This window comes from Oncorhynchus masou, chromosome 32, assembly GCF_036934945.1.
Source record: "Oncorhynchus masou masou isolate Uvic2021 chromosome 32, UVic_Omas_1.1, whole genome shotgun sequence".
Lineage (NCBI taxonomy): Eukaryota > Metazoa > Chordata > Actinopteri > Salmoniformes > Salmonidae > Oncorhynchus > Oncorhynchus masou.
In genome coordinates this window covers 4,651,949-4,678,572 of record NC_088243.1, presented here as the reverse complement: position 1 = coordinate 4,678,572, position 26,624 = coordinate 4,651,949, and the positions used below count along the sequence as shown (strand labels likewise).

Sequence of the window (26,624 nt, the reverse complement as noted above, 5' to 3'; positions counted from 1 at the left end):
TTTGGTAAGTTGTTTAGGACATCTACTTTGTGCATGACACAAGTAATTTTTCTAACAATTTGTTTACAGACAGATTATTTCACTTATAATTCACTGTATCATAATTCCAGTGGGTCAGAAGTTTACATACATTAAGTTGACTGTGCCTTTAAACAGCTTGGAAAATTCCAGAAAATGATGTCATGGCTTTAGAAGCTTCTGATAGGCTAATTGACATAATTTGAGTCAATTGGAGGTGAACCTGTGGATGTATTTCGAGGCCTACCTTCAAACTCAGTGCCTCTCTCCTTGACATCATTGGGAAAATCAAAAGAAATCAGCCAAGACCTCAGAAAAAAATGTTTTGCCCTCCACAAGTCTGGTTCATCCTTGGGAGCAATTTCCAAACGCCTGACTGTACCACGTTCATCTGTACAAACAATAGTACGCAAGTATAAACACCATGGGACCACGCAGCCGTCATACCGCTCAGGAAGGAGACGCGTTCTGTCTCCTAGAGATGAACGTACTTTGGTGCGACAAGTGCAAATCAATCCCAGAACAACAGAAAAGGACCTTGTGAAGATGCTGGGGGAAACAGGTACAAAAGTATATATATCTACAGTTAAACGAGTCCAATATCGACATAACCTGAAAGGCCACTCAGCAAGGAAGAAGCCACTGCTCCAAAACCGCCATAAAAAAGCCAGACTACGGTTTGCAACTGCACATGGGGACAAAGATGGTACTTTTTGGAGAAATGTCCTCTGGTCTGATGAAACAAAAATAGAACTGTTTGGCCAAAATGACCATCGTTATGTTTGGAGGAAAAAGGGGGAGGCTTGCAAGCCAAAGAACACCATCCCAACCGTGAAGCACGGGGGTGGCAGTATCATGTTGTTGGGGTGCTTTGCTGCAGGAGGGACTCGTGCACTTCACAAAATAGATAGCATCATGAGGCAGGACAATTATGTGGATATATTCAAGCAACACTTCAAGACATCAGTTAACGCTTGGTCGCAAATGGGTCTTCCAAATGGACAATGACCCCAAGCGTACTTCCAAAGTTGTAGCAAAATGGCTTAAGGACAACAAAGTCAAGGTATTGGAGTGGCCATCACAAAGCCCTGACCTCAATCCTATAGAAAATCTGTGGGCAGAACTGAAGAAGCATGTGCGAGCAACGATTCCTACAAACCTGACTCAGTTACACCATCTCTGTCAGGAGGAATGGGCCAAAATTCACCCAGCTTGTGGAACGCTACCAGAAACATTTGACCCAAGTTAAACAATTTAAAGGCAATGCTACTAAATACTAATTGAGTGTATGTAAACTTATGACCCACTGAGAATGTGATGAAATAAATAAAAGCTGAAATAAATCATTCTCTCTTATTATTCAGACATTTCACATTCTTAAAATCAAGTGGTGATCATAACTGACCTAAGACAGGGAATTTTTACTAGGATTAAATGTCAGGAATTGTGAAAAACAGAGTTTAAATGTATTTGGCTAAGCCACTGCTTCCAATTTCAACTGTCGCTTAGTAGAACCCCCCCCCTCCCCCAGCGTCGACAGAGCTTAGACTCTTATGGGTTTTAAATAGTGCACTACTTTGGACCAATACCCTATGGGCCCTGGTCAAAGTAGTGCACTATATAGGGTGAGGTAACTTCACCCTACTCTGATGCATGAGGATATTGGTTTGTTGTGATGGTTGAAGTGTTGGGTTCTGGCTCCCCCTACTGACTGGAGTGTGTAATGTCTCAATGCCACTTCATCAGGACTTCTCTCCTCCACAGTTGATAAAGTGACGTTTGAACCTCCACTGAGGAAGGAAACAGAGGCTCACATTGAAATGGTGAATATATTTAACATTATGTATTTGCAATACTGTTTATCAGCAATTATTTTCTTATTTGAATATATGTGTAATCTAGTGTAAAGTATGTTGGTCAGGAAGTGATTGTAAATGTCCCCAAGTAAAAGTTTGCTTCCCAAATCACACCCTATTCCCTATATAATACACCACTTTTGACTAGGGCAGTGTTTCCCAAATCGCACCCTATTCCCTATATAATACACCACTTTTGACTATCGCAGTGTTTCCCCAAACTCGGTCCCCGGGACTCCAAGGGTGGGATCGTTTTTTTGTCCCAACACAACACAGCTGATTCAAATTATCAAAGCTTGATGAATCGTCCGTGTAGTGCCAGGTGAGTCAGCCGTGTAGTGCCAGGTGAGTCAGCCGTGTAGTGCTAGGTGAATCAGCTGTGTAGTGCCAGGTGAGTCGGCCATGTAGTGCCAGGTGAATCAGCCGTGTAGTGCCAGGTGAGTCAGCCGTGTAGTGCCAGGTGAATCAGCCGTGTAGTGCCAGGTGAGTCAGCCGTGTAGTGCCAGGTGAGTCAGCCGTGTAGTGCCAGGTGAGTCAGCCGTGTAGTGCCAGGTGAGTCGGCCGTGTAGTGCCAGGTGAATCGGCCGTAGTGCCAGGTGAGTCGGCCGTAGTGCCAGGTGAGTCGGCCGTGTAGTGCCAGGTAAGTCGGCCGTGTAGTGCCAGGTGACTCAGCCGTGTAGTGCCAGGTGAGTCAGCCGTGTAGTGCCAGGTGAGTCGGCCGTGTAGTGCCAGGTGAATCGGCCGTGTAGTGCCAGGTGAGTCGGCCGTGTAGTGCCAGGTGAGTCGGCCGTAGTGCCAGGGGGTCGGCCGTAGTGCCAGGTGAGTCGGCCGTGTAGTGCCAGGGGGTCGGCCGTGTAGTGCCAGGTGGGTCGGCCGTGTAGTGCCAGGGGGGTCGGCCGTGTAGTGCCAGGTGGGTCGGCCGTGTAGTGCCAGGGGGTCGGCCGTGTAGTGCCAGGTGAGTCGGCCGTGTAGTGCCAGGTGAGTCGGCCGTGTAGTGCCAGGTGAGTCGGCCGTGTAGTGCCAGGTGAGTCGGCCGTGTAGTGCCAGGTGAGTCGGCCGTGTAGTGCCAGGTGAGTCGGCCGTGTAGTGCCAGGTGAGTCGGCCGTGTAGTGCCAGGTGAGTCGGCCGTGTAGTGCCAGGTGAGTCGGCCGTGTAGTGCCAGGTAGGTCGGCCGTGTAGTGCCAGGTGAGTCGGCCGTGTAGTGCCAGGTGAGTCGGCCGTGTAGTGCCAGGTGAGTCGGCCGTGTAGTGCCAGGTGAGTCGGCCGTGTAGTGCCAGGTGAGTCGGCCGTGTAGTGCCAGGTGAGTCGGCCGTGTAGTGCCAGGTGAGTCGGCCGTGTAGTGCCAGGTGAGTCGGCCGTGTAGTGCCAGGTGAGTCGGCCGTGTAGTGCCAGGTGAGTCGGCCGTGTAGTGCCAGGTGAGTCGGCCGTGTAGTGCCAGGTGGGTCGGCCGTGTAGTGCCAGGTGAGTCAGCCGTGTAGTGCTAGGGCAACAAAACAAAACGGTGTACGCCCTTAGAGTCCCCAGGACTAGGACATGAGGTTGCTATTTCAGACACAGCCTGCAGTTGAAATACCCTCTGTATCCCAAATGACACCCTATTCCCTATACAGTGCACTACTTCTGACCAGAGCCCTATGGCACCCTATTCCCTATACAGTGCACTACTTTTGACCAGAGCACTGCAGTCGTGCACTATATAGGTAATCGTTCCATTTGAGACACAGGCCTTGGTGGTAGTAACTAACATGTCTTGTTTGTTATTGCTGTGCTCTCTCCAGGACGTGACTAAACACTGCGACTTCCCCTCTCCCTGGAGCCCTTTCGCAGAGGGAGGCATCTCTACCAGGTGAGAACCATGGTAACCGTCGTCACGGGGACGACTCTGTTCCGTTCCAGGCTTCTGTTGTTTTTATGGTCCAGTGGGATTTCTGGGACATCTGAAATATCACGGATATCCACCGTGGTTAAACAGAAGTTAAAGGGGTCTCTCCCCTCAACAATATGTCACGTAAGGAGCAAACTTCATTTTTTAGAAAGCAAACTTTTCTATGTCAGGACCCTTTTTAAATGTTTTCCTATCGAGACTCGCTGACTGGTTTTACACACCAGTCAAACTTTTTTGTGGAATGGTTCTCTATTGATCACACCGTGGTTACACAGGGTACGATGTCAGTAGTAACTCATCTGGAAATGATCTGCTCAAGCTTTCTATTTTTTCGGCCCACCTTGGTCCAAACAATGTACTTTTTTTAAAATCTTAACTTTTTTTTATATATATATAAATGACACTATACCAGGCATTCGGAAAGTATTCAGGCCCTTTGACTTTTTACACATTTTATTACGTTTCAGCTTTATTTGAAAATGGATTAAATTGTTTTTTTTTTCCTCATCAATCTACACACAAGACCCCATAATGACATCACAATAACCCATAATGACATCACAATAACCCATAATGACATCACAATAACCCATAATGACATCAAATACCCCTTAATGACATCACAATACCCCATAATGACAAAGCAAAACAGGTTTTTAGAAATGTTTGAAATATTACATTTTACACAAGTATTCAGACCCTTTACTCAGTACTTTGTTGAAGCACCTTTGGCAGAGATTACAGCCTCGAGTCTTCTTGGGTGTGACGCAACAAGCTTGGCACACCTGTATTTGGGGAGTTTCTCACATTCTTCTCTGCAGATCCTCTCAAGCTCTGTCAGGTTGGATTTTCAGGTCTCTCCAGAGATGTTAGATCAGGTTGAAGTCCGGGCTCTGGCTGGGCCACCCAAGGGCATTCAGAGATTTGTCTTGAAGCCACTCCTGCGTTGTCTTGGCTGTGTGCTTAGGGTCGTTGTCCCAGTCTGAGGTCCTGAGCGCTCTGGAGCAGTTTTTCATCAAGAATCTCTCTGTACTTTGCTCCGTTTATCTTTCCCTCGATCCTGACTAGTCTCGCGATGCCAAGCGTCAGCTGGAGTGGTGTAAAGCTCGCCGCCATTGGACTCTGGAGCAGTGGAAACTCTCTCGCTGGGTTGATGAAACACGGTTCACCATCTGGCAGTCCAACGTATTAATCTGGGTTTGGTGGATACCAGGAGAACGCTACCTGCCCAATGCATAGTGCCAACTGTAAAGTTTGGTGGATGAGGAATAAATGTCTGGGGCTGTTTTTCATAGTTCTGGCCCCTTTATTTCCAGTGAAGGGAAATCCTAAAACTACAGCATACAATTACATTCTAGATGATTCTGTGCTTTAAACTGCAACGTTTCCTCTCAGGTCCGTGGCTAAATGTGTAGAATTGCATACATTTTTTTTAAAAATTCAAACTGATAGGGGGTCTCTAAAATGTTCCTTTAAATTCAGCTGCACTGACTGGCCAACCACGCCCATTGCCACGCCCCCCTCCATGTTCCGTGTTTATTGTCTCTTTATATGGGTTGTCTAATAGCTTTGTTCTGTGAAGAATTGTTTTTTTTGGGGGGGGGGGGTCACTTTATCAATACAATCAATGAGAAGAACCAATACACATTGTGAACAATCCCCACCTATAGCACAGGTCGGCAACAGGCAGTGATTTTTTTTGGTGGTTAGTTATCGTGAGTGAATTTGCATAGTAAATGATTATGTATCCGCTCCTGTCCCGCGGCTAAATCCAGTTACCCAACCCTGACACGTAGCTTCCTAACTTTGTGGACTGTTGTTGTTTCAATGGTTTTGCTCACTTCCCCTTGTTGTGAGACGAACCTGTTCCATTCACCTCACTGTGTGGAGGTGCCACCCCTGTTCTGTTCTCAAAGCATAACCCATCATGCTTACCTACCTACCTACCTACCTACCTACCTACCTACCTACCTAACTCTCCTCCCCCCCTCTCCCTCCCTCCTTACCTACCTACCTCTCCCTCCCCACCCTCTCCCTCCCTCCCTCCTTACCTACCTACCTCTCTCTCCCCACCCTCCTTACCTACCTACCTCTCCCTCCCCACCCTCTCCCTCCCTCCCTCCTTACCTACCTACCTCTCTCTCCCCACCCTCCTTACCTACCTACCACTCCCTCCTTACCTACCTACCTCTCCCTCCCCACCCTCTCCCTCCCTCCTTACCTACCTACCTCTCTCTCCCCACGCTCCTTACCTACCTACCTCTCCCTCCCCACCCTCTCCCTCCCTCCCTCCTTACCTACCTACCTCTCTCTCCCCACCCTCTCCCTCCCTCCCTCCTTACCTACCTACCTCTCTCTCCCCACCCTCCTTACCTACCTACCTCTCCCTCCCTCCCCACCCTCTCTCTCCCTCCCTCCTTACCTACCTACCTACCTACCTCCCCACCCTCTCTCTCCCTCCCTCCTTACCTACCTACCTACCTACCTACCTACCTACCTACCTCCCCACCCTCTCCCTCCCTCCTTACCTACCTACCTACCTACCTACCTACCTCCCCACCCTCTCCCTCCCTCCTTACCTACCTACCTCCCTACCCTCTCCCACCCCCTCCCTCCCTGATCAGGTAGTATCTAGGTCTTGACTGTGTCCTTTTCTTTATTTTTGTTTCTTCTTCTCTCTTTCCTTCTGCCTCCTTTCTGTTGCTCGCTTCTTCTTCTCTCTTTCCTTCTGCCTCCTTTCTGTTGCTCGCTTCTTCTTCTGTCTTTCCTTCTGCCTCCTTTCTGTTGCTCGCTTCTTCTTCTCTCTTTCCTTCTGCCTCCTTTCTGTTGCTCGCTTCTTCTTCTCTCTTTCCTTCTGCCTCCTTTCTGTTGCTCGCTTCTTCTTCTCTCTTTCCTTCTGCCTCCTTTCTGTTGCTCGCTTCTTCTTCTCTCTTTCCTTCTGCCTCCTTTCTGTTGCTCGCTTCTTCTTCTCTCTTTCCTTCTGCCTCCTTTCTGTTGCTCGCTTCTTCTTCTGTCTTTCCAAAGGAGCCTTCTGAAAAGTGTTGAGGATGAGTTGTTTCAACGGTAACACTTAACACCCTGTGGTAAAACCATGCCCACGACGCGCTCTACCCCTCCGCTGACTGTGGCGTGGCAGCCCGGGCCGATGGGTAGAGGCAGCTGCTGTGGTCTGGCTGTGTGCAGTGCAGTGATGTGTGCCACCCTGCCGTGCTCCGTTTATACCCTTCCTCATACCCTCCCATGTGGGCTGTGATATAGCTGTTGACCCTGCCAGCCTCAGAGGAGTTGATGGATGCGTGCTCCTAATTGAGGTGCAGACAGACAGACAGACATACAGTGGGGAAACAGACGGATGGACAGACATAGAGGCTGTGAATTTAACTGCTGTTCATGCTGTTCAAGCCTTTTAAGACGGACACAAACAGGAAGTGTCGTTAATAGCCAGGATTTAACGAGCTCAGACAGGGCTCTTAAACGAGTTGTAACCTCCAGCACCATTTCACCATGGCGACCGACAGCTACATTGTAAATAACTTAAACCTAAACCAGCGAGCCCTGCAGGTTTTTTTTCGTTTGACATAGACTTGTTTCTCCGTGCACTAGAGTCTTGTTCAATATTTACTGAGAATTGTATGTGTACGTCTTGAGAACCAGTAGTTGCTTTGCTTCGTGCGTTTTCCTGCTTTACGAAAACAAACAAATTATCTAATCAATGTGTGTTTCTTTCCGCCACAGGCTACTGCTTTGTGGTACATTTTTCAGATGAATCATTGACCCCCCCCTGCCCTTTACCCCTGAATCATAAAGTCCTGACTCATGTTCTCTCTGACCCCCTGCCCTTTACATCGGGATCATACAGTCCTGACTCATGTTCTCTCTGACCCCCTGCCCTTTACATCGGGATCATACAGTCCTGACTCATGTTCTCTCTGACCCCCTGCCCTTTACCCCTGAATCATAAAGTCCTGACTCATGTTCCCTCTGACCCCCTGCCCTTTACCCCTGAATCATACAGTCCTGACTCATGTTCCCTCTGACCCCCTGCCCTTTACCCCGGGATCATACAGTCCTGACTCATGTTCTCTCTGACCCCCTGCCCTTTACCCCGGGATCATACAGTCCTGACTCATGTTCTCTCTGACCCCCTGCCCTTTACATCGGGATCATACAGTCCTGACTCATGTTCCCTCTGACCCCTGCCCTTTACCCCGGGATCATACAGTCCTGACTCATGTTCTCTCTGACCCCCTGCCCTTTACCCCTGAATCATAAAGTCCTGACTCATGTTCTCTCTGACCCCCTGCCCTTTACCCCTGAATCATAAAGTCCTGACTCATGTTCTCTCTGACCCCCTGCCCTTTACCCCTGAATCATACAGTCCTGACTCCTGTTCTCTCTGACCCCCTGCCCTTTACCCCTGAATCATAAAGTCCTGACTCATGTTCTCTCTGACCCCCTGCCCTTTACCCCTGAATCATACAGTCCTGACTCATGTTCTCTCTGACCCCCTGCCCTTTACCCCTGAATCATAAAGTCCTGACTCATGTTCTCTCTGACCCCCTGCCCTTTACCCCTGAATCATAAAGTCCTGACTCATGTTCTCTCTGACCCCCTGCCCTTTACCCCTGAATCATACAGTCCTGACTCATGTTCTCTCTGACCCCCTGCCCTTTACCCCTGAATCATACAGTCCTGACTCATGTTCTCTCTGACCCCCTGCCCTTTACCCCTGAATCATAAAGTCCTGACTCATGTTCTCTCTGACCCCCTGCCCTTTACCCCTGAATCATACAGTCCTGACTCATGTTCTCTCTGACCCCCTGCCCTTTACATCGGGATCATACAGTCCTGACTCATGTTCCCTCTGACCCCCTGCCCTTTACCCCTGAATCATAAAGTCCTGACTCATGTTCTCTCTGACCCCCTGCCCTTTACCCCTGAATCATAAAGTCCTGACTCCTGTTCTCTCTGACCCCCTGCCCTTTACCCTGAATCATAAAGTCCTGACTCCTGTTCTCTCTGACCCCCTGCCCTTTACCCCGGGATCATACAGAGTCCAGACTCCTGTATTCTCTGACGCCCTGTTAGTGAGCATTTCATCTTTGCCAAGATAATCCATCCACCTGACAGGTGTGGCATATCAAGAAGCTGATTAAACAGCATGATCATTACACAGGTGCACCTTGTGCTGGGGGACAAAAGGCCCCTTTAAACCCTGGGCAGACATAAGGTACGGACAACGAACATAATTGCAATTTCTCGATGGAAATGTATTTGAATGCACAGAAATACCGTGACGAGATCCTGCGGCCGACTGTGAGGGCATTTTTTAATTTTGTTTATTTTTTATTTTTTTAAAGATATCTGTGACCAATAGATGCATATCTGTATTCCCAGTCATGTGAAATCCATAAATGATTTAAACTCTAATGTATTGATTTCCTCATAGGAACTGTAACTCAGTAAAAATCAATGACATTTTTTTATTTTTTATGTTGCGTTTCTATTTTTGTTCAGTGCAGTTGACCCCGATGGTAACATTAAGTCCCTCACTTCAACCCAGCCCTGAACACCCGGTACCTGTCCTCTCTGATCCCTCTCCTCTCTTCTCTCTGATCTGTCCATTCTCTCTCTTCCCCCAGGGGACACATGGCCCATCTGGAGGACGCCTTTGAAGACGTGGAGCTGTAAGCACACACACACACACACACACACACACACACACACACACACACACACACAGACGCACAAATATCCCCTGCCAGCTGCCTGACTGTTTGGTCTCTTCCCATTCTAGGTCGACCCTCAAGCACGGAATCCCACCTCCTCTACCTCCAAAGGTAAAGCCCAATGTACCTCTACTTTGAGGTACAGCCTAATTCACTGCATATGCTTGGGTTTTCTGCATCAGTGTTTACGGCTGCAGTCATTCAGCTGTGGCGCTGCGCCACGGCAAAATCATTCCCCTCACGGCCCAAAAATATGTAACCATTTTTTTCCTTCCCCCGAGTCGCATTTAGAAGATGACTACTTTACCTCCGCAAACAAAAACGATTCATGAAAAGAACAATGTGACAAGCACATAGTAGAATAGTTTATCTATTTACGTAGTCGGCTTGTTGTTCTGTGTGAGATAGATATTCCTCTCGAGGCGCATTGAAGTTACGAGTGCCGTTGAGAGTGACACACAAGTTGTGATAAGCAGTCAATGCAACAACGATTCTTGCAATCGTGGAGAAAACAACAAAATGGCCTTTGTTAAAAAGAGGAGGATCCCAGCTTTCCATTCCGACTTGATTTATTTCTCGTATCCTGGGTAACCTGGGCGAACACGTCCACCCTACCTCCAAAATAATTTTTGCCCGAGTGGGATCAGACAAATTATATTTTGGGGTTGTGCAGGAGTCGTGGCAACCAGGGGAAATATTGTGACATGAAGTGGTTTCTGTGCGACAGGAAGTATTACCCCAGGTTACTCCAGGTTACCCCGGTTACTCCAGGTTACCCAGCTTACTCCAGGTTACTCCAGCTTACTCCAGGTTACCCAGGTTACTCCAGGTTACTCCTGGTTACCCAGGTTACCCAGGTTACTCCAGGTTACTCCAGGTTACCCAGGTTACTCCAGGTTACCCAGGTTACTCCAGGTTACCCAGGTTACTCCAGGTTACCCAGGTTACTCCAGGTTAACCAGGTTACTCCAGGTTACCCAGGTTACTCCAGGTTACCCAGGTTACTCCAGGTTACCCAGGTTACTCCAGGTTACTCCAGGTTACCCAGGTTACTCCAGGTTACTCCAGGTTACCCAGGTTACTCCAGGTTACTCCAGGTTACCCAGGTTACTCCAGGTTACCCAGGTTACTCCAGGTTACTCCAGGTTACCCAGGTTACCCAGGTTACTCCAGGTTACCCAGGTTACCCAGGTTACTCCAGGTTACCCAGGTTACTCCAGGTTACCCAGGTTACTCCAGGTTACCCAGGTTACCCAGGTTACTCCAGGTTACCCAGGTTACTCCAGGTTACCCAGGTTACCCAGGTTACTCCAGGTTACCCAGGTATCTCCAGGTTACCTTAACAGGTACATTATATTCACTGTGTTTATGCAAGTTTTTTTTTTGTGACATCAAATTCATCAATATGATGCGAACTAGTTTAAAGATCAAATTTGAGATCTTAGCCCAAAAGGGTAAATGGCCTATGGGGCTCCCGAGTGGCGCAGCGGTCTAAGTCACTGCATCTCAGTGCAAGAGGCGTCGCCACAGCCACTCTGGTTCGTTTCCAGGCGGTGTCACAACCGACCGTGATTGGGAAACCCGTAGGGCGGCGCACAATTGGCCCCAGCATCGTCCCGGGTTTGGCCGGTGTAGGCCGTCATTGTAAATAATAATTTTATCGTTAACTGACTTGCCTAGTTAATTAAAGGTTAAATAAATAAATAAAATGCTGACAGGCAACCCCATATTTCAGCCTGTTTAGTTATTAACACTGTGCTGCATCAGTTGGACTACAGGTGATAATGCTTACTGCTAACAGCACACCGAATATATGTTTTTATTACTATTTATAAAATTAATAAAAGTTAACTAGGCAAGTCAGTAATTTTATTTTATTTATTTATTTTACCTTTATTTAACTAGGCAAGTCAGTAATTTTTTTACATTTATTTATTTTACCTTTATTTTACTAGGCAAGTCAGTTAAGAACAAATTCCTATTTTCAATGACGGCCTAGGAACAGTGGGTTAACTGCCTGTTCAGGGGCAGAACGACAGATTCGTACCTTGTCAGCTCGGGGGTTTGAACTTGCAACCTTCCAGTTACTAGTCCAACGCTCTCACCACGATGCTACCTAATATGATGGATGGTCAAATATGTTAAAATATTTTAAACATATATATATTTTAAACAAATACAGCTCCTTTCTGGAGGTGGAAAAGTATCATTTAGGTGGAATCAGCATCATTTTATTTTAATTATTTTTGGAGTAGAATGTCCTCCAAAGTCACGAGAACTGAGCTTCTCAGTCCTCCTACATAAAATGATCGAAGGGAGGGACCCTTGTCCCCTAAAACAAGGAGGGTTTGCCCCCCACTGCTACACATTTTTCCAGAGGAAACACTTAAAAGACACACCCTCGTCTACCTTATGCCCTTGGGGGAATCCCCGTCGCCATCTTGGAGGGTGGTCCAAATGATTAGCCAATCAAGGGGAGTTTATAACGTAACCTCAACCCTCGTTTTTTCAGTCTAGTGTGTGAGTGTATAATTATGTTCACTCCGGGGCCTGAATCTCCCCATAATTCAATTCACCACAGTTGTACATCCGCTAAGAAAAGTCTGCCAAAACTTAAAAACAACATTAATGGAGAAGTTAACACACAAGTGTAAGTAAAAACAAATGCAAATAAATTAGAAATTGTGCTACTAATGCACAAACACTTCCCATAAAAAGTAAATATTTTGGAAGTTGTAGAAATAAAACATTTTCCTTCAGAAGTTCTAGCTAGGCAGGCTAACGTAAGTTAGCTAATTAATTTGTCAGCTATCATACAGTAGGCAGGCTAACGTTAGCTAATTAATTTGCTAGCTATCATACAGTAGGCAGGCTAACGTTAGTTAGCTAGCAAATTAATTAGCTAACTAACGTTAGCCTGCCTACTGTATGATAGCTAGCAAATTAATTATCATACAGTAGGCAGGCTAACGTTAGTTAGCTAATTAATTTGCTAGCTATCATACAGTAGGCAGGCTAACATTAGTTAGCTAATTAATTTGCTAGCAATCATACAGTAGGTGTATATATTAACTATATAATTATTAATCAGTAGACATGTAGTTATAATTGACTGTAGCGCATATAAAGAACCCACAAGCCATCAGTGGATGAGTGATTTCCGGGCAAGGGCGGTCCATTTAATCATTAAAAATGATTCCTTCCTCCCTCATCCTGCCTCACCCCTCGCCCTGCCTCACCCCTCGCCCTGCCTCACCCCTCGCCCTGCCCCACCCCTCGCTCTGCCTCTCCCCTCGCCCTGCCTCACCCCTCGCCCTGCCTCACCCCTCGCTCTGCCCCACCCCTCGCCCACACTCAAACCTCGCACTGCCTCACCCCTCGCCCTGCCTCACCCCTCGCCCTGCCTCACCCCTCGCCCTGCCTCACCCCTCGCCCTGCCTCACCCACCCTCGCCCTGCCTCTCCTCTCGCTCTGCCTCACCCCTCACCTTGCCTCACCCCTCGCCCTGCCTCACCCCTCGCCCTGCCTCAACCCCCGCCCTGCCTCAACCCCCGCCCTGCCTCAACCCTCGCCCTGCCTCAACCCTCGCCCTGCCTCAACCCTCGCCCTGCCTCACCCCTCGCCCTGCAAGTGTATACTCGTCAGACGTCATGACACGTCATCAGAAGTGTCCACTTCATTTGAGGGCTGAGGGGATAGGGTGTGTCTTTTTAAGTGTTTGAACTGCAGCCACTGTTCTGCATATACCTGACAAACAGGTGTGTACATAACCCCTTGTTTTCCTCCTTCTCCCTCCTCTTCCTCTGCTCTGTTCTCTTCATCTCTGCCTCTCTTCCTCTGCCTCTCCTCTCCTTCCCTCTTCCTCTCCTCTGCTCTGTTCTCTTCATCTCTGCCTCGCTTCCTCTGCCTCTCCTCCTCATCTCTGCCTCTCCTCCTCTCCTTCCCTCTTCCTCTCCTATGTTCTCTTCTTCCTCTCCTTCTCTCCTTCCCTCTTCCTCTGCCTCTCCTCCTTTCCTCTTCCTCTCCTCTGTTCTCTTCTTCCTCTCCTTCTCTCCTTCCCTCTTCCTCTCCTCTCCTTCCCTCTTCCTCTCCTCTGTTCTCTTCTTCCTCTCCTTCTCTCCTTCCCTCTTTCTCTCCTCTTTTCCACTGCCTCGCCTCCTCTCCTTCCCTCTTCCTCTCCTCTGTTCTCTCCTTCCTCTCCCTCTCCTCCTCTCACTCTTAGCCTCATCTGAGCAGTTTGTCAGATGAGCTAGATGAGAGGTGTCTGACAGTGAGGAGATTTCCAGGCTCAGAGGACAGCCCAGGTCCAGGCCTGTTCCCCCGGAGGCTGAGCACCCCAGAGCAGGGCAACAAGGCATGTGTTTATGTATATCTTTTTCTATTACAATGTTTGAATATTCACGATATTCTGTGTGTTTTTAAATGACATTATGAAGCTTACAATGTTAAAGGAATTCCCTAAGTTTGAGGTAATAAAGGTATTTTAATTGTAAGGCGGAGCATTCTGGTCCGGACAACCTGTCAGCCAGCGGCAGTAGCCCCAATCTGCTATCTACGTCCACAGACCCCGGTAAGGACACACAGACTGTCGCACGCCCACGTGCACACACACACACACAGACAGACATGTGCGCGCACTCCTCACCATGTCCTCTTACAGTATGTCTTGGTCACTTGTATCCTCAATCAATTCAACGACGACTCGAAATTAGAAACAATCTCTTCTATTCCAAGCTATCAGTTATTCAAACAATGTATTTGTCAGTAATTCACAGTAATTCACCTGAGACACCTGAAACCCCACCTCTTTAAGGAATACCTAGGATAGGATAAGTAATCCTTCTCACCCCCCCCCCCCCCTTAAATGATTTAGATGCACTATTGTAAAGTGGCTGTTCCACTGGATGTCAGAAGGTGAATTCACCATTTTGTAAGTCGCTCTGGATAAGAGCGTCTGCTAAATGACTTAAATGTAAATGTTAAATGTAATTCAAAAGTATTCAAAGGAAAGAAGGTGTATCTAAGAAGGTTTAATAATTCAATGCTGCCTTATATAATGTTACATACCCTCCATTATTCATCTCATATGTATACGTATATACTGTACTCTATATCATTGACTGCATCCGTATGTAATACATGTATCACTAGCCACTTTAAACAATGCTACCTTATATAATGTTACTTACCCTCCATTATTCATCTCATATGCATACGTATATACTGTACTCTATATCATCGACTGCATCCTTATGTAATACATTCTATTCTATGCGGTTTATTATTTTCACATTGGACGCATGTGTATGTAGTGTCGGGACTGTGGTTGTTCCTCCGTGTACTGACACGAGTTTTGTTTTCCTCCGAGCGCGTTGTTTGGACATTCATCTGGGCCAATGTTTGTATTGGTGGACTATGTGTACAGATCTCTACATTAAACACGCTTCTCAAAGAAAATCCCTGGTCCTCCCTACTGCCTCTGATCTGGGGGACTCACTAAACAGAGAACATCCCTGGTCAATCCTACTGTCTGATCTGGAGGACTCACTAAACAGAGAACATCCCTGGTCCTCCCTACTGCCTCTGATCTGGAGGACTCACTAAACAGAGAATATCCCTGGTCGTCCCTACTGCCTCTGATCTGGAGGACTCACTAAACAGAGAACATCCCTGGTCATCCCTACTGCCTCTGATCTGGAGGACTCAGTAAACAGAGAACATCCCTGGTCATCCCTACTGCCTCTGATCTGGAGGACTCACTAAACAGAGAACATCCCTGGTCCTCCCTACTGCCTCTGATCTGGAGGACTCACTAAACAGAGAACATCCCTGGTCATCCCTACTGCCTCTGATCTGGAGGACTCACTAAACAGAGAACATCCCTGGTCATCCTTACTGCCTCTGATCTGGAGGACTCACAAAACAGAGAACATCCCTGGTCATCCCTACTGCCTCTGATCTGGAGGACTCACTAAACAGAGAACATCCCTGGTCATCCCTACTGCCTCTGATCTGGGGGACTCACTAAACAGAGAACATCCCTGGTCATCCCTACTGTCGGATCTGGAGGACTCACTACACAGAGAACATCCCTGGTCATCCCTACTGCCTCTGTTCTGGGGGATTCACTAAACAGAGAACATCCCTAGTCATCCCTACTGCCTCTGATCTGGAGGACTCACTAAACAGAGAACATCCCTGGTCATCCCTACTGCCTCTGATCTGGGGGACTCACTAAACAGAGAACATCCCTGGTCATCCCTACTGTCTGATCTGGAGGACTCACTAAACAGAGAACATCCCTGGTCATCCCTACTGCCTCTGATCTGGAGGACTCACTAAACAGAGAACATCCCTGGTCATCCCTACTGCCTCTGATCTGGAGGACTCACTAAACAGAGAACATCCCTGGTCATCCCTACTGCCTCTGATCTGGGGGACTCACTAAACAGAGAACATCCCTGGTCATCCCTACTGTCTGATCTGGAGGACTCACTAAACAGAGAACATCCCTGGTCACCCCTAATGTCTCTGATCTGGAGGACTCACTAAACAGAGAACATCCCTGGTCCTCCCTACTGCCTCTGATCTGGGGGACTCACTGGTGTGTTGGAGTGTAACCCTGAATATCCATAAATAAAATTTAATAAATGGTGCCTTATGGTTTGCTTAATATCAGGAATTTGACATGATTTATACTTTTTTCTTTTGATCCTTAAGTATTTGACTTTTACTCAAGTAGTTATTTTTAAATTTACATTTACATTTAAGTCATTTAGCAGACGCTCTTATCCAGAGCGACTTACTAAATGGGGTGACTTTCACTTTTTCAGGAAATGACTCGAAGGATCTTTACTTTTACGTAAGTGTGACAATCGGGTACTTTTACCACCCCTGCCGCGTTCGAGGGGAGTTCCTTGACCATCGACCCGGGACTTTCACCCTCAGAGTTCTCTGCTAGATTATAAACGGCATGGTTCAAGCCACGAATGCCGATTGTCTGACAGCTGTGCTATATCCGACCCGTATACCAATGGGTATATGACAAATCATTTATTTTATTACTGCTCTAATTACGTTGGGTAACCAGTTTCTAATAGGCACTGTGTCGTTTGTGGTATATGGCCAATATACCACGGCTAAGGGCTGTATCCCTAAGAACATATACCATACCGCCTCGGGCCTCACTGCTCAAATTTAACCCTCAGAGAGTTCTATGCTAGAATATAACTCTAACTGATGGGGATGATGGTGATGGTGATGATGATGGTGATGATGATGATGGTGGTGATGGTGATGATGATGGTGGTGATGGTGGTGATGATGATGGTGGTGATGATGATGGTGATGATGATGATGATATGTGGTTGTTTTACCTTCTTGTGACTCTGGATAAGGGCATCTGCTGAAGGACTCAAATGTAAACGTGACTCTGTTTGACTTTCACCAGATCCCGATGACGGCGTGAACGTAGACAATCCCAGTCCTCGTCCCAGCCGACCACAGAGGACGGAGAAGAAAGACTACCTTGTGAGTACATCTTCCTGTTGAACGTCTTTTCAAAACGTATTCAAACGCCTTGACTGTTTCCACATTTTGTTACGTTACAACTTATTCTAGAAATGGATCAGATTTTTTAAAACATGTTCCTCATAAATCTACACACATCCCATAAGGACACAGCAAAAAAACATGTTTATAGAATTTGGTTGTAAATGTATTAAAATAAAAAACAGAAATAACATATTTTACAGTAGGAATGTGATTTATTTTCTGCTGATGCGTTCTCGTTTCGACACCAAATCTACCCGTGGTGTGCGCTTGGTGAAAGAGCTCTATTTTTATGTCATCCCACCAAAAGAAACCCGTCTTCAATCCAAGTGGCGATGCCGTTTTTAGTCAACTCCGGGCGTTTTACATTTTGTCGGATGACACAGAAAATAAAGCTCTTTGGCCAAGCAAACCAGTTGTGGATTTGGCGTCGAAATGAAAACGCATAAGCAGATGGGGGGAAAAAACATACAAAACATCTTAAAAACGTTGACGAAGAAGACTATGATAACATAATGACACGGAGTCTGCATCCCAAAATGGTAACCTATTCACTATAAAGGGGATAAATAGGAACGGTGTGGAATTGGAGACACAGATCACATGGAAAATGCGGACCAGCACTAGGCTTACAGTCCCTGGTTCGAATCCAGGCTGTGTCACATCCGGCCGTGATTGGGAGTGCCCATAGGGGGCGGCACACAATTGGTCCAGCGGCGTCCGGTTTTGTACGGGGTAGGCCGTCATTGTAAATAACAATGTGTTCTTACCTGACTTGCCGAGTTAAACAAAGGTTCAATGTGTTCTTACCTGACTTGCCGAGTTAAACAAAGGTTCAATGTGTTTGTATTTTTGTGCTCCACTCCTCCTCCAGTCTGATGTGTGGCTGTTTGTTTCTCCTCAGAAACCTGCCATCAACGGCCTGCCGCCAACTCCTAAAGTCCTGGTGAGTGACCCGTCTCCATGAGTCTGAGGCCCCTATTCCCTATATACTGAGCTGTCATATCTGTCTGTGAGCTGTCATAACTGTCTGTGATCGGTCATAACGGTCTGGGGTCACTGTCTGGGGTCACTGTCTGGGGTCACTGTCTGGGGTCACTGTCTGGGGTCACGGTCTGGGGTCACTGTCTGGGGTCACTGTCTGGGGTCACGGTCTGCGGTCACGGGTCTGGGGTCACGGTCTGGGGTCACGGTCTGGGGTCACGGGTCTGGGGTCACTGTCTGGGGTCACGGTCTGGGGTCACGGTCTGGGGTCACGGTCTGAGGTCACTGTCTGGGGTCACTGTCTGTGAGCTGTCATAACTGTCTGTGATCGGTCATAACTGTCTGGAGTCATGGTCTGGGGTCACTGTCTGGGGTCACGGGTCTGGGGTCACGGTCTGGGGTCACGGGTCTGGGGTCACTGTCTGGGGTCACGGTCTGCGGTCACGGGTCTGGGGTCACGGTCTGGGGTCACGGTCTGGGGTCACGGGTCTGGGGTCACTGTCTGGGGTCACGGTCTGGGGTCACGGTCTGGGGTCACGGTCTGAGGTCACTGTCTGGGGTCACTGTCTGTGAGCGGTCATAACTGTCTGGGGTCACGGTCTGGGGTCACGGTCTGGGGTCACTGTCTGTGAGCGGTCATAACTGTCTGGGGTCACGGTCTGGGGTCACGGTCTGGGGTCACGGTCTGGGGTCACTGTCTGTGAGCGGTCATAACTGTCTGGGGTCACGGTCTGGGGTCACGATCTGGGGTCACTGTCTGGGGTCACGGTCTGGGGTCACGGTCTGGGGTCACTGTCTGGGGTCACTGTCTGTGAGCGGTCATAACTGTCTGTGGTCACGGTCTGGGGTCACTGTCTGGGGTCACGGTCTGTGAGCTGCATAATACCAGTGAACTCTAGTTTTTGTGGCCATGTGTGTGTGTTGTGGTTATCCATCGCTCAAATTCCCTTTTCAAAAACCCCGGCTGACATTTTAAACATGATCCATCTGAAGACCATACTTCAATGGGATAGCTCACACATTTGTATCTTTCCAAAATAAACATGTTTAGCTTCCTTACCCTGGGAGCAGTCTTTTGGACAAGGAGACATTTGTGTTTGTTTACGTTCTCAATTGGTCCTCCGTATCACTACTCTAGATGGGGGCCTGTTTCTCCAAGGTGTTTGATGGCTGCCCACTGAACATCAACTGTGCCACGTCATGGATACACCCTGATACTAAAGGTAACACACACACACACACACAACGTTTCATTGAGTGAATGTGTCACACACTATTCAATGTATTTCTACTGTTTTGTTTCAGACCAGTACCTTATATTTGGGACGGAGGATGGGATCTATACCCTCAACCTGAATGAGCTGCATGAAGCCACCATGGAACAGGTAGGAACACATGGGGCTCTCTGGGATAAACCAAACCATGACTCAGTGATTTTGACCTGTAGTGCTGGGGCTCTCTGGGATAAACCAAACCATGACTCAGTGATTTTGACCTGTAGTGCTGGGGCTCTCTGGGATAAACCAAACAATGACTCAGTGATTTTGACCTGTAGTGCTGGGGCTCTCTGGGATAAACCAAACCATGACTCAGTGATTTTGACCTGCAGTACTGGGATAAACCAAACCATGACTCAGTGATTTTGACCTGTAGTACTGGGGCTGTCTGGGATAAACCAAACCATGACTCAGTGATTTTGATCTGCAGTAATGAGGGTCTCCAGGAGTAGGACTTAGGATCTCTGCTTTCAAGCACTAATATTATGAGGTCTGTTGTCCTCTGTATCTGTAAAGTAATAAGTTATTCAGTGTCTTTGTTGTCTCATGTTCCCCCTCTAGCTGTTCCCCAGGAAGTGTACCTGGCTCTACATCATCAACAACAACCTGATGTCTCTGTCAGGTGAGTCAGTAAGCATGGGCATAACGTTTAACTTTTTGGTCCACCAGCCACTGTGGGCAGGTAGTTTTTTTTTAATCTTTTTTTTTTACCAGACAAAAACTGATGAGCGTGCTTTGTAATGTTTCTAAAAAAATACATGTATTAATATTAAGAAGTAATGTGGTATATTGTTTATTTTTTTATTTTGACTCCCTGAGTCTATTAACCTAAATATCACAGATGAGAGAAAAATGTTCACGTGCCCCTTTAAGGGTGGACGGTTACTATGGTAATGTGACTTGAGTCACGTTTGTGCCAGTGTGTCTATTACCCTAAATGTCACAGATGAGAGAAAAATGTTCACGTGCCCCTTTAAGGGTGGACGGTTACTATGGTAACGTGACATGGCAGAAATACTTTTGATAACAATGACTGCGGCATTTATTTAACTATAAATGTGATCATACTTGTGACTATTTTTAGTCACAAATGCGAATTAAATGCTCGTTCTGGCGGGAGATGGGTCAGGACTCCACAATGTGGCTGGTGAAATCTACCAGCCAATGTCAAAATCTACCTTTTGGCAGGTGTTCTTTTTAGGCCCTGTCGGTAAGACCAATACAGGTGTCACATCATATATATATATATAAAATAAAATATATATATATTTTATATATATATAAATATATATATATATATCCTACAGCAGCCAGAAAGCTCTGGTAATCACATCATATACAGTATATTCTACAGCAGCCAGAAAGCTCTGGTAATCACATCATATACAGTATATTCTACAGTAGCCGGAAATATGTTGTTCAAAAGCTATTGGAGACAACTTCTAATTTTTCTTTTTTTTACCTTTATTTTACCAGGCAAGTCAGTTAAGAACAAATTCTTATTTTCAATGACAGCCTGGGAACAGTGGGTTAACTGCCTGTTCAGGGGCAGAACGACAGATTTTGTACCTTGTCAGCTCGGGGTTTTGAACTTGCAACCTTTCGGTTAACAGTCCAATGCTCTAACCACTAGGCTACACTGCCGCCACACTATAAAGTGTATCGATACTTTCGTAGTCTTGAATGTCTTTATGGCGTGCAATTGTATATAAAAGATTACCCGGAGGATGTGAATGGCCCCGGGGAATAGATACCAGTTTCGTCTAAAAATCTATCGGGAGGACAACCTCTACACGTCACACAGTGAGTCATGAATAACACGTCTGTCTTCATGGCCTGCTGTACGGAGTAGAGATAGGGATCATGGACCAGACCAGTGGTTGGAAAACTCCTGGTGACAGTAGCAATGTAGATAGTTTTATGTGAGAGAAGAAGAACTTTTAATTGTAGCAAGATGATGCATATCCCCAATGTGTAGCGTATCAGCACACTGAGCACTTCCTGGTTTAAGCAAGGTAAAAAAAAAAATAATACTATATATCTGGGTTTTAACCACTTGGTTGTTGAATTTCTCTGTTGTAATAAAGTGAAAGCAAACATTTCTAACTTATTGGAATCTTATACTTGGAGTACGTCCCCAATACTTTCTCCTGAAGTGTACACTCGTTCGCTACTCCCCCCCCCCAAAAAAAAAAAATCTAAAAAGCGTTGGGTTGGTGGAGGTCATGGGCTCATGGGAGTTTCTACCCTATTTCTTATTCAAAAGGCACTCGTACATCTGAGCGATCTTTGTTGCAGGTGCCTGGTAACAGTTGAATAAAATGAGAGAGAAAAAATGACAAGTAGTTACACGGCTCTGTATTAAGTTTTACATATCGGGCCTCACGACTTTCGTCAAGAGCTTTAACATATTTCTTATTCCGGTCATTTCATTTTAAATCGGTGAAGGGAAGTGAACACTTTAGGAGGCAGGAGAGAGAGAGAGTTGGGATGTAGCCTAGGTCAAGTTCAGTGTGATGTGTAGCGCCGTCCTACTGAGACCCTATGCCCCGGCTCAGAGAATATCTAATGTCTGGTTTCTTTCTTCTCTTCCTCTTGGGCTCTGTCCCTCTTCCTCCTCCTCCTTCCTCTGGTCTGGCTTGATTTGGTATTCTATTAACCGGCTTCATCAGAAGGTAATCATCACATTCACAACTCATCATCATCGCAGTCATCACCACCCCTCTTCGTCATACCCATATTTTGTCCCACCATTGTTCACCCCTACAAACCTTTTGGTTTACTGTCCCAAAATTCCTGGGGTTTTTTCCCCAAGAAATCCTAGTTTGAATATTCCTGGAATCAGTATGGAATAAGCAGGAAATCCAGGAATTCTCCAACCGGGATTTCTAGAAAACCGAGGGAATTTGGGGTAAAATGACCAGGATCGTGCATCCATCAAACTCCATCCCAGCCACATGCCTGTATGTTCAGATACAAGTTCATATGAGATCAGCATCATAAAACCAAATTGATGTTGATGGAGACTACGTCAACACTAATAATAATAATAATAATAATAATAACAATAATACTACTAAGTGTTTCTGCCACGTATCCTCTTTTGATCTCGTTTCCTTCGTCCTTCAATCTATCTCTGTTGTCGTTTGTCTGTTTAAACTATACAGGAATGTTTTGGGGGAGATGTCATGACCACTGTAAGAGATGTGACCCCCCAGAAACAATCTCATGTCTACGTCCCAAATTACATTCTATTCTCTATATAGTGCACTACTCCCCAATTCACCCCACCCCGGTCAACAGTAGTGCCCTATATAGGGAATAGGGTGCAACACATCCATGTTTTTCCTATAATGTGATTGTTTGATGATGTGATCACAGGGAAGACCTTTCAGCTCTACTCACACAACCTGATTGGGCTGTTTGAGCAGCTGAAGAAGCCTGGCCTGGCCTCTCAGTTCCAGACACACCGCTTCCCAGACAAGATGTTACCAAGGTGACACACACACACCGCTTCCCAGACAAGATCTCACCCAAGTGAGAGACACAGGGGTCTATTCTATTGTTCTCAACAGAGGCTGTGTTGACACTATATGACTGTGTCGTGTTCAGTATGCATGAAACAGAGAGAAATGGGGAGATACACTGGCTTGCGAAATAAGTTAAGAAATAAGAAATAAGTTTAAAAAACTGAACTTGAGCGTGCATAACTATTCACCCCCTCAAAGTCAATACTTTGTTGAGACACCAAATACAGCTGCAAGTCTCTTGGGGGTATGTCTCTATAATCTTGGCACATCTAGCCACTGAGATTTCTGCCCATCTTCAAGGCAAAACTGCTCCGGCTCCTTCAAGTTGGATGGGTTCTGCTGGTGTACAGCAATCTTTAAGGCATACCACAGATTCTCAATTGGATTGAGGTCTGGACTTTGACTAGGCCATTCCAAGACATTTAAATGTTTCCCCTTAAACCATTCGAGTGTTGCTTTAGCAGTATGCTTAGGGTCATTGTCCTGCTGGAGGGTGAACCTTCGTCCCAGTCTCAAATCTCTGGAAGACTGAAACAAGTTTCCCTCAAACATTTCCCTGTATTTAGAGCCAATCATCATTATTTCAATTCTGACCAGTTTCCCAGTCCCTGCTGATGAAAAACATCTCCACAGCATGATGCTCCCACCACCATGCTTCACTGTGGGGATGGTGTTCTCGGGGTGATGAGAGGTGTTGGGTTTGCGCCAGACATGGTGTTTTCCTTGATGGACAAAAAGCTCAATTTTAGTCTCATCTGACCAGAGTACCTTCTTCCATATGTTAGGGGAGTCTCCCACATGCCTTTTGGCAAACACCAAATGTGTTTGTTTATTTTTTTCTTTCAGCAATGGCTTTTTTTGGACACTCTTCCGTAAAGCCCAACTTTGTGGAGTGTACGGCTTAAACTGGTCCTATGAGCAGACACGCCAATGTGGAGCTTTGCAGGTCCTTCAGGGTTATCTTTGGTCTTTTGCAACAAAATGGGAAAAACGCCAAAGGGGCTGAATACTTTTGCAAGGCCCTGTACGATCTGAACTTGTCCAATAAGAAACTTCAGTTTCAAAACATTTTGCTACGGTGCGGCCTGCAGGACCCAGGCTGTATGACTGACTGTGTGTTGGTTCAGGCTGTATGACTGTGTTGGGTCAGGTTGTATGACTGACTGTGTGTGTTGGGTCAGGTTGTATGACTGACTGTGTGTTGGGTCAGGTTGTATGACTGACTGTGTGTTGGGTCAGGCTGTATGACTGACTGTGTTGGGTCAGGTTGTATGACTGACTGTGTGCTGGTTCAGGTTGTATGACTGACTGTGTGTTGGGTCAGGTTGTATGACTGACTGTGTGTTGGTTCAGGCTGTATGACTGACTGTGTGTTGGGTCAGGTTGTATGACTGACTGTGCGTTGGGTCAGGTTGTATGACTGACTGTGTGTTGGGTCAGGTTGTATGACTGACTATGCGTTGGGTCAGGTTGTATGACTGACTGTGTGTTGGGTCAGGTTGTATGACTGACTGTGTGTTGGGTCAGGTTGTATGACTGACTGTGCGTTGGGTCAGGTTGTATGACTGACTGTGTGTTGGTTCAGGTTGTATGACTGACTGTGTGTTGGGTCAGGTTGTATGACTGACTGTGTGTTGGTTCAGGCTGTATGACTGACTGTGTGTTGGTTCAGGCTGTATGACTGACTGTGCGTTGGGTCAGGTTGTATGACTGACTGTGTGTTGGTTCAGGCTGTATGACTGACTGTGTGTTGGTTCAGGTTGTATGACTGACTGTGTGTTGGTTCAGGTTGTATGACTGACTGTGTGTTGGGTCAGGTTGTATGACTGACTGTGTGTTGGTTCAGGTTGTATGACTGACTGTGTGTTGGTTCAGGTTGTATGACTGACTGTGTGTTGGGTCAGGTTGTATGACTGACTGTGTGTTGGTTCAGGTTGTATGACTGACTGTGTGTTGGTTCAGGCTGTATGACTGACTGTGTGTTGGGTCAGGTTGTATGACTGGCTGTGTGTGTTGGGTCAGGCTGTATGACTGACTGTGTGTTGGGTCAGGTTGTATGACTGACTGTGTGTTGGGTCAGGTTGTATGACTGACTGTGTGTTGGGTCAGGTTGTATGACTGACTGTGTGTGTTGGTTCAGGCTGTATGACTGACTGTGTGTTGGGTCAGGCTGTATGACTGACTGTGTGTTGGGTCAGGTTGTATGACTGACTGTGTGTTGGTTCAGGTTGTATGACTGACTGTGTGTTGGTTCAGGCTGTATGACTGACTGTGTTGGGTCAGGTTGTATGACTGACTGTGTGTTGGGTCAGGTTGTATGACTGACTGTGTGTGTTGGTTCAGGCTGTATGACTGACTGTGTGTGTTGGGTCAGGTTGTATGACTGACTGTGTGTTGGTTCAGGCTGTATGACTGACTGTGTGTTGGGTCAGGTTGTATGACTGACTGTGTGTTGGTTCAGGTTGTATGACTGACTGTGTGTTGGGTCAGGCTGTATGACTGACTGTGTGTTGGGTCAGGTTGTATGACTGACTGTGTGTTGGGTCAGGTTGTATGACTGACTGTGTGTTGGGTCAGGTTGTATGACTGACTGTGTGTTGGTTCAGGTTGTATGACTGACTGTGTGTTGGTTCAGGCTGTATGACTGACTGTGTGTTGGGTCAGGTTGTATGACTTACTGTGTGTTGGGTCAGGTTGTATGACTGACTGTGTGTTGGGTCAGGCTGTATGACTGACTGTGTGTTGGGTCAGGTTGTATGACTGACTGTGTGTTGGGTCAGGTTGTATGACTGACTGTGTGTTGGGTCAGGCTGTATGACTGACTGTGTGTTGGTTCAGGCTGTATGACTGGCTGTGTGTTGGTTCAGGCTGTATGACTGTGTTGGTTCAGGTTGTATGACTGACTGTGTGTTGGTTCAGGCTGTATGACTGACTGTGTGTTGGTTCAGGCTGTATGACTGTGTTGGTTCAGGTTGTATGACTGACTGTGTGTTGGTTCAGGCTGTATGACTGACTGTGTGTGTTGGTTCAGGTTGTATGACTGACTGTGTGTTGGTTCAGGTTGTATGACTGACTGTGTGTTGGTTCAGGTTGTATGACTGACTGTGTGTTGGTTCAGGTTGTATGACTGACTGTGTGTTGGTTCAGGCTGTATGACTGACTGTGTGTTGGGTCAGGTTGTATGACTGACTGTGTGTGTTGGTTCAGGCTGTATGACTGACTGTGTGTTGGTTCAGGCTGTATGACTGACTGTGTGTGTTGGTTCAGGCTGTATGACTGACTGTGTGTTGGTTCAGGCTGTATGACTGACTGTGTGTTGGTTCAGGCTGTATGACTGGCTGTGTGTGTTGGTTCAAGCTGTATGGCTGTGTGTGTTGGTTCAGGCTGTATGACTGCCTTTGTGTTGGTTCAGGCTGTATGACTGGCTGTGTGTTGGTTCAGGCTGTATGACTGACTGTGTGTTGGTTCAGGCTGTATGACTGACTGTGTGTTGGTTCAGGCTGTATGACTGGCTGTGTGTGTTGGTTCAAGCTGTATGGCTGTGTGTGTTGGTTCAGGCTGTATGACTGGCTGTGTGTTGGTTCAGGCTGTATGACTGACTGTGTGTGTTGGTTCAGGCTGTATGACTGTGTGTTGGGTCAGGTTGTATGACTGACTGTGTGTTGGGTCAGGTTGTATGACTGACTGTGTGTTGGTTCAGGCTGTATGGCTGTGTGTGTTGGTTCAGGCTGTATGGCTGTGTGTGTTGGTTCAGGCTGTATGACTGTGTTGGTTCAGGTTATATGACTGACTGT

At 46.8% G+C, this 26,624-nt stretch overlaps 1 protein-coding gene across 2 annotated transcripts in view; it reads left to right on the top strand.

Annotated features, from left to right (window-relative positions):
• LOC135525488 (mitogen-activated protein kinase kinase kinase kinase 5-like) overlaps nt 1–26,624 on the top strand; it is an 87,265-nt gene that overhangs the window by 43,593 nt on the left and 17,048 nt on the right. For both annotated transcript variants that reach the window (XM_064953159.1, XM_064953158.1), the window contains 12 exons: nt 1,783–1,841; nt 3,653–3,720; nt 9,402–9,446; nt 9,557–9,599; nt 13,711–13,842; nt 13,983–14,058; nt 16,939–17,018; nt 17,944–17,985; nt 19,162–19,246; nt 19,329–19,408; nt 19,862–19,922; nt 22,682–22,796. In XM_064953159.1, the coding sequence (XP_064809231.1) occupies nt 1,783–1,841; nt 3,653–3,720; nt 9,402–9,446; nt 9,557–9,599; nt 13,711–13,842; nt 13,983–14,058; nt 16,939–17,018; nt 17,944–17,985; nt 19,162–19,246; nt 19,329–19,408; nt 19,862–19,922; nt 22,682–22,796 (886 nt within the window). The remainder of the gene's footprint in view (nt 1–1,782; nt 1,842–3,652; nt 3,721–9,401; nt 9,447–9,556; nt 9,600–13,710; nt 13,843–13,982; nt 14,059–16,938; nt 17,019–17,943; nt 17,986–19,161; nt 19,247–19,328; nt 19,409–19,861; nt 19,923–22,681; nt 22,797–26,624) is intronic.